Consider the following 9110-nt stretch of genomic DNA (forward strand, 5'->3'; position numbering starts at 1 on the left):
AAACGTGTCAACTCACACAAAACAGAGTGTGTGGGGATTGCTTGCCAGGGTAAATATTTCGTTCCATTTTGTGAAGTTCCGAAATAACATTAAAAGAAAAAAATTACAACAGTCAGGTCCTTTTAATCGCTACGTGGAACTGTACAAAATGTGGGAACAGTGCACTTTAATTCTGACAAATTTATAAATGAACAGCAAGGCCGCAATAACCGAAAATTGTAGATCAATATTGACAAATGAGTGAACGGAGAGGCCCCCCCTCCCCCCAGAGAAAAAACCACAAGAGACAAAAGCCGATGATATATGATTTCTAATACATCCATATTTTTTTTTTTACTAAAATACGTTCCATTCTAAATTGGTTATGAGCCTCACTTTAAAAAAAAAAAGATTAATGCGAGTGTGTAATCACGGCAGAAGATTTCTCAAAGAGGTTTAAGACTTCTTCTGCGGATACAGCAAATCTCACCAGGAAAACATTATTTCATGCTTTGTGTTCTTGATTCCTATACAGCTTTGTCCGAACGCCTGACCGATTCTCGACCGACTTTAACGCCTGTCCAAACAGATGTTCAGACCTTCCCCGTGATACGCCACAGTGCAGGGATTGGTGGAGTAATCAAGCGAGAGAACTGACGGAGGTAGACCAACCCCCGGATACTACAGCTGTTGAAAGGCATATTGAAGAGGTGCATCTAGATGATCTTGATGTAAGTGGCGTAACTATTGAACATCATGATTGATGAGGGGAAATCCCAGTAGATCGACAGCCCATGAGACCGACAGCCCATGAGACCGACAGCCCATGAGACCAACAGCCCATGAGACCGACAGCCCATGAGACCAACAGCCCATGAGACCGACAGCACACAAATCCAACAAAACAAAGAAAGACCCAAGGGAAGATGTCGGTCTTGTGTCTGATGTCGGTCTCATCGGCCATCGTTCTATAAACAAAATTGTTAGAAGACCCACAATACCGTTACTGTCGATATAGTTGGTTGTATCTGGTGAACCCTTAAAAATGATTTCAGAAGACCGGCAACTCAAGAGAACGTCAGACCAAGAGATCGACAATATTGGTTTCATAGGCTGTCGCTCTGCGGGCTTTAGCCGATTGATTAGATGATGATGATGATGAATATGGTTACGACATCTACTGCAACAGTGCAGTAGAGCAAAAAAATGTACGATGACTAGCAATGGGATTGTGATAATATCCGTCCTAAATTTTGGTCGCATTCGTAATTTTTGTTCATAGTTGGGTTAGAGTTAGGTAAATTGGGATTTTTGTAATTGTATTCTATTAAAAAGATGGGGTTAATGGGGGCAAAAAGCAAGGAATGTAAGATCAAACGGACAAAAGAGCAATGCAGGACAAAATATGTGGGATACGCAGGAAACAGACAGTATGACCGATATGACGTAGAACAATAGAATATGAAACCTTCAATGGACTATCCGACTTTGACATTAGTTCATGGTAGACTCAAGTAGATGTTGAAAAAAATGTGTGGGCATTCTGAGAATTTTGTCAACCTTAGCTACTTTTGTCATCCAAGAATTATCATATCCTTTCTTTTTAAAGCCATGTGAACCTAAAACCCCTCTATGCATTGACCCCTGTCACGATGGAAACTTCTTCTTGGACTATGATGGACTCTGCAAGGCGTGTCTGTCATGCCAGCCTGGAGAAGAACTCAATAAGGTATTCTTATTTCCTCCCACTTTAAAAGTGCAGATTGGTACTGACCACTCTGTGTAAGAGTAAGTATTTTGAAATGCCCCAAATGGGCATAGAAATGTTATTCAATTTGGATGATCAGTACTTGGACAAATGTTAGGAAGTTGGACGTGAGCTGTAGAAATTTTGATCGCAAACATAAGAGACCTTTCCTTTGGTGAAAATTTCTTGCCAAGTATTTCTAAGAGTATGTCGCCACGATATTAAATAAGGCCTACTTTCACCACAAACAAAACATACTAGTGCTTTGAAATATGTGTTTAAACAGCTAGGTCACACCTTAAAAAAAGCATTCATCTGAATAATTAGTTATTTTTTCGTTAATGTTTAGGTTTGCGGTCGAGGGAAAAATGGTGATGCTTATTGTCGACGGTGTCCCGAAGGAACTTTCTCAGAGGACGGACTACAGAGATGCTCCCCTTGTCGTATCTGCGTCAACACTTTGGCGACCGAGTGCACTGCTTCAAGAAACACCGAGTGTGGAGAGTGCCTTCCAGGGTATGATGCCGGTGGTGCCGAAAATGACCACCTATTTTGCATATTTTCAAGAGCATTTTTAACAAAATGAACCCTTTTTGCATAACACAGATGGGCCCTGTTCATGAATTGGCTTTAATTTTGTGTCCTTATGTCTTATGATATGCTTCTAAATTGACCTTCAAAGAATTATACCAGAACTCAATTGTCTTTTTAATGTTTAGATATTACCAAGACGCAGATGGATACTTCCCGGACCAGGGAGCCTGCCCGAACAAGTGCCCTGAGTGCCCGAACACCGTTCCACAGTGCCAAGAATGGTGCGAATCAAGGACAATGTCGGACCAGGCTACCGTCGGGCAAGATGACGTCACCCTAGCGGATGTGGCTGTGGAGATTCCCCAGTCTGGTGCTGACGATGGAAGTAAGCTTGCTTGAAACAATGAATGACATGTTCGTTTGTTTAAAAGCCAAAATCATAATCTTAATGACTTTAGGGATTTTCCCAAAAATATCAAACCTTAACTGAAGGATACCGATGTCTTCTCGCCAAACAATACAGCAAAATAACATGACATATATTGCAGCTTTACATTTGAAGAAAAAATTGTATTTTTTCATAGAATCTCTAAACATTCGACTTCAAGGAGTGCAACTACCAGTGCCCTCTGCCGGACACCTAAACTAAAATTGTTGACTCTAGTCTGACCTAAGATTCATATCGGGCGATTTGTAACCCTTGGTAGCACAGCTGTAAAAGCAGGAAGTACATAGTCCATATGTGTTCCCTATAAAATTGCGATACAGTAACAATGATGATAGGGCCAACAAAGACAATTGTCGAAAATCAACTTTTTAATTGACCACATGCACTGACTAAAAAACATTCAATTTCTGAGACATTTTCGGGCAGTTAGCCGCCGAGGCTGATACAAGAAGTCATCAGCATCAGCATCATCATCATCTATAATTGTCATGCTTAGCAGGGAAATCCAGCTCTATTATTTTTTTAGTTTTGTCATCCACGTTATTGATATTAATAAAATTAATTAAAAAATAAAAATCTAAACTAAAACAACAAAATTCCTGGAATCGATAGATCACTATTTCCTTGGTATCTTTTCTGTTTCCAAAGTCAATGACGCGGCTAATCCTCCTTCAGCTAGCCATGGATCCTACATGCTCATCTTCACAGTTCTCGCATCCCTTCTGGCTGTCGTCATCATCGTCCTCATTACCGTCCTCTTCGTGTTCCGTTGCCTGTGGAAAAGGTCCAATGGGCCGACGCCACCGCTCCTACCGGGTTCGAGTGCGACAAGTTCACCCACTAGTTCACCCTCCAGAACTCCACCAAGTAAGGCGTATATTTTTATTCGGATTAAAGAAGAAAAGTGTCTAGATCCCTGGTTTCTCTTAGCATAGCGACCAGCCAAAAAATTGAAGTAAACGAACAGAACAAAACAAACGTGTGATGAGCATCTTTTTCATGCTCCGAATGTATGGATACATAATACACTAATATTAATACGCATTCAAGTCTTAAAATATTTGCTCGCTTGCATCGACAGCCAGTCAGGCATCATAATAATGCCTGAATATACGCCACCAAGCATGGTATAAACATTTGAATATTTGATTAATAATATTACTAACTTGATTAAACAAGGAATCTATTAGAATATTTATGCTATTGTATTATGCTCGAACGGAGAGGTATATATTTCAGATACAGTTGACCCTATTTGGGCTATTTGTACGTACTTGTCTAGAGGTCCGCAAAGTACATGTAATTCCTGAAATATTGTTGTGTTTTTTGGCTGTTTTTATACGCTCAAGGGAAATTTTCCTCCGCTGCTATCACCTCAAGGCGCGCCTGGGTGGGTGGTGCGCCGTGGGGTGATAGCAGCGGAGGAAAATTTCCCGAGAGCCAGTATAGAAACAGCCAGTCCTCGAGTATTAAAGCAGTCGATATCCCTTTTATATGCCGAATTTAAGATTTTATTATTTTCCCGGTAACTGGAATTTTGCCGGGATTTTTACTCTTGGACTATTAAATGGTTTTGGCATTTTTCGTTTCTTTACGGGAATGGCTAAAATCACGACTGCAATTTCGACCAATCAGATGGCTGGATTTCTTAAGTGAGTTATATTAATAAATATATGATAGTAATATAGAATAATGATTTGTATAAATGAAAAAGTGAAAACGAAGAGGTTATGTGACGATGATTTATTTGTTTTATTTTATTTGTTATTTTGTTCTCCCTCTGTTCATTTCAAGCTGTTTACGAGCCTACAACCTTTCAGTATTCGCCGGAAGGAGACGGCAGGGAACTCTGGAATTTTATGAGGTAAGAGATAGTCTGTCCCATGCACTGTTATAGAAATCGTTTCAAAGGTAATTTCAATACCCTATTGTTTTGCTTATAGAAATCACCAATGGATTACTCAACATGTTACTGTCATGTTCGCAGATTGCAATATATAGGTGACGCATAAGGTAATTGAAATCACCTTAGATTGACTTCTTAAAAGTCTTTGCATTTGTGTAATACGACACTTTAAACTTACTTTGGTCTGTGAATGAATGTTAATTGATATGCGATCAAGGGGGATATGCTAAGAGACGAATATCCTCAAAGAAAAAAAGGAGGTCGAAGCTGAATCTTCGACAGTTGACTGGCAGTTGAATAGGGATCATCAGTCTCAAAATACCTTACCGACAAAAGAAAACGAGAGATGGAGTATGGGAGGGATTAAAAACAAATATACCTTACAGTTCTTTGCAAGCATGATACATTTGCAGAAATGACACATTATGGCATTTATCAAACAATATATTGATCAACCGTTGTCTTTCTCAGTCTATAGGTTAAGGTCATGATTGCTCAGGCTCCATAAATATTGGTGATAATTACGATTTTGTATCCAGAATCAGATGTTAAGAGTGTATTCCCATATCCCGGCTATTACCCCCACCTATATCTCCGGCAGCCGTAGCACACAGTGTACTCAAGATAGTAATTCCTTCCAGGTAACCACTTATACACCTAGGCCGAGTGTTGTATATATAGATTAATGGCCACCTAAAAGACCTAGTGCCGTGGCAAGGAATCTAATCCCATACCTTGTGATTTATATTCTGATGATTTATCCACTAGACCACAGCACCTCTAATGCATTATGTTTTCAATCCATTCAGTACGACCTTTAAGAATCTAACCGGTTCAAGACCCGTTAGTGGAGGTTCAACTGATGCAGAGAATGAGTCATCTGCGGTTTCTACACCAACAATGAACCTAGGCAGACGGCTGGCCGATAGAGACCTGCTGAGACATATGATGGTGAGACAAGTTGGTGTTGATCATGATGATTCCCCTCGATTAACCACACCGAAACCACCTAAACACCATGATACCGTTACAGAAGAGCGAATGGTCAATTCAGCTGGTAGTATGAACCAATCTGTGGCTGCAAGACAGTATGATCGAGACATTGAAGATAGTTCCAGGCCTCGTGCACCATCGTCGGGAAAGGTCGTCACCGAGAGAGCGTCTGGAACTGTCCATCCACATGTAGAGGATACGGATGAGGCTCCTCATCCGTACGGAACGAGGGTCCGCCGTCGCTCTATCATGGATGAAAATCTCTTGCAACTTCCCAACGCTAACAGGAGGAGCAGTCTTTCAGATCTGCTCCTACTTTCAGGCAACAATCGGCAGAATAAGTTATGGAATGGACGCAATGGCAACACTGCACCAGTTCAGGAGGCTGAAGCTACACTGTTTCCTACTGATTCTTCAAGTGCCAACGGACCAACTGTCGACGATCCAGTAGATACCAACAACACTAAGTCTGCAAACCCGAAGCAGCCAAGTCAATCTCTGGAACCAAACGCTTCTTCACACAAAACCCCAACTGCTGCAGCTGGGACCGTTTTACCAAAGGAAATCCCTGTCGAGAACTCCACTCACAAGAATCCCGCCGCAATTCCGGATGACCAGGGAAGCATTGGCAATAAGTCACCCCGTGACACAAATGTCACTATCAACATCACCATGAACACAAAAGAAGTTGAGACTGTTCATATTGGTGATGTACACAATAAACGCAACTTCCGTGACGGTCCTTACCAGGGCATCAAGGCATCGGAACCAAACAACAACGACGACAACGGTGAAGCTCAAAAATTGCTTAACGTAAACATGTCCGCTTCCGAAACTGACACCCTTCACGTTGACAGCAGTGACCATGATGACGACGATAATGCTGAAAGAGAAAAATTACTCGACCCCAAATCATCATAGGTATTCGAAACCTAGAATATTTCAAATTAGGTATATAATGATAAATTGTATTCCCAACTTTTAAAACCACTGTTAACCTAAATTACGGACTATTTTTTTAAGGTAACAAATACAAATTGAACAGAAGAACATATCTAACTCATCAAAATCTTCAAATCTGTGACAATATCTTAATGATTGCATTTTAAAGGATTAGATTGAAGCACATTTTCTTGTAATCATAATGATAAAATGAAGAAAAAAATTAAGCTGCACACTGTTGTGCAAGTTAAACTTTCTCTGACAATAACTTAATCTACATTCACCAGTACGTTCGCGATGCCTTATTCAATGGTGCTGGTAAGGGAAAAGACATATCGTTCAAAGAAATTACATTTACATAACTTTTAGATGATATATTTTGTATGATATATTTTGTACAAAACACTGTCATGTACGTAATTGTATCAATCATCATTTAAGTGTAACTTGTGGACACTCCTATATATAAATTCATCTTACTTACTACTTTTGATTACAGTCTTACAAACAAATGTTAGAATCACTTACTTGAGTTTGTGTCTTTGCGAAAGTAACTTGTTTATGTTTCCTTCACATTTAAAGGTTGTCAACTATTTTGTTTCTGTGGATTCTTTCACGTTTCACTGGACTCAAATGGTTATATAAAACGGTATTACACGGTTATCAAACAATTACTTATGAGTTATTTTCATAAACCGATTGCAAAAGCTAAATAGATGCTGCTTGTATATGTTTTGATTATTCGGAGTATATTTTGTAATGGTTTCAGTTAGAAGTACATTCCTGCTTACTATTTGTTTTCTTAATTTATAAATATTTTCTTTAAAAGTTATGCTATTATCAACATCTTTTGAAATGCAGAACTCTGACGTAGTTATAAGTTGGATGTGACAAGGAATTCTTCTTATTTTTTTTTTTATATGAATGACATTCTAACATGACCATCACACAGTAAATTTGATAATGTTTGTGAGAGGGAAAATCGTAACACTATCGAATCATAATCAAAATCCAAAATGTAATCATCTTTTTTTAATTCAAAAAGTCAAATCTCATTTAATCACGTGTGGATCGAGAATTCATTTAGAGTCTGATTTAACGGGACGTCTACAGCCACAGTAAGAAACCGAAAATGTTGGTCCATGGGCCTTCTAGCCACTCTTCTGATGGTTCGCTCGACCGACGGCCCACAAGACCGGCATTTATTTCTATTTTTCCTTTAATATATATTTCCTCGTTTTGTCGGTCTTGTAGACCGTTGGGAACTTTCGACTTTTCTAAATGTCATTATGTATTTGTCGGTTTGTGGGCCTCGTAGGCTGTCAGCATGGGCGTAAATCTGCAATTGATACCTATTGTTCAGGGGGGGGGGGGTGATCTATTCACATTCCCCCCCCCTGAACAATAGGTATTACGTAAGGATTGACGCCCATGGCTGTCAGACTACTGGGATGACGTCGTTTTTAAATTCTGACGAAAGTATAGATTATCATGGTTGTACAGCATTTGATTTTAAAAGAAAAAAGTTACTCAGAAATTTTTGTTTTGATAGTATAGAGGTGAAGGTGTATACGACAATATTACCATTTTATACGACAAGTACTAGCATAAATCAAATACACCAAATAGCTCATTAATCAATTATTTGTTTTAAGTACATGTTGATATGTTTATTGATTTTTAGAACGTTACTTCTGTGTTAAAAACAACGCGTTCTTATCATTTTATGATAAATGGACAAAGAAAACATTCTTTTCTGTGAAACAGGGTTGTTTTAGTAATTTTATTTTTAAAATAAATTCAATGTTGTTTTCATTTCATTAAACAAAGTCTATGTATCGTTTTTTGTGGAAGGGGGAGGGGAGGGGCTGTATTTCATTTTCACATACATTCATGTATATGCAATAATATATACTGCAAAGGTACGAGCATGGACAAATATTTTGTTACTATCCTAGACAGAATATTTGGATGGATCACCCTCCCAAAATGTTTTGTTGTCGGTAGGCAATACTGAAAAGGACAACGAATAGCCTTCACTATAATATAAAAACAAAAGAAAACAAAACAAACAAGACCCAACAAAGCACAACCCAACCCAACACAGGAAAACACAACAAAACACAACAAAACACAACAATACATACCAGACCTACTTACTGTATACTACCCGTTAGTGATAACTCCTAACATGTGTGAGTGAGCGAAGCGAGCGAGCTAAAAGTTTAAGAATTATGAGGTCGCAGTGCAAACAATTACATCTTATAGAGAGGAAAAACTATAATCCTGGTGGGGTTTTAAGCACAATCTAATCATGAAAGAACGAAAAGACCTTTTATAAGAAACACAATTACATTTTTATGGTGAAAGGAAAAGGGGGCTTTTATCCAAAGGGAAAATGACACTTATTAGAATAGAAAAGGCGCAGGTTTCAAAACAAAAAGGGGAATTATCTGATATAAAAATGGGGCACTTCTTGCACATGATAAGAAGCACTCACCAGATATGAAAAAGGGAAATCATCAGAAGGAAAATGGCACTTATGAGAAAGCACAAGGGGA

At 38.9% G+C, this 9110-nt stretch overlaps 1 protein-coding gene across 1 annotated transcript; it reads left to right on the forward strand.

The window, feature by feature from the left end:
* Positions 1–11: 11 nt before the first annotated feature.
* Positions 12–6528, forward strand: LOC115920548. Its single transcript, XM_030976442.1, has 8 exons — positions 12–49; positions 515–710; positions 1589–1708; positions 2076–2242; positions 2446–2645; positions 3357–3575; positions 4503–4572; positions 5424–6528. Exons 5-8 carry the CDS (start codon positions 2558–2560, stop codon positions 6526–6528), a joined length of 1482 nt encoding a protein of 493 aa, XP_030832302.1. The 5' UTR covers positions 12–49; positions 515–710; positions 1589–1708; positions 2076–2242; positions 2446–2557.
* The last annotated feature ends 2582 nt before the right edge of the window (positions 6529–9110 follow it).

This window comes from Strongylocentrotus purpuratus, unplaced genomic scaffold (assembly GCF_000002235.5).
Source record: "Strongylocentrotus purpuratus isolate Spur 01 unplaced genomic scaffold, Spur_5.0 spur5_scaffold_9, whole genome shotgun sequence".
Lineage (NCBI taxonomy): Eukaryota > Metazoa > Echinodermata > Echinoidea > Camarodonta > Strongylocentrotidae > Strongylocentrotus > Strongylocentrotus purpuratus.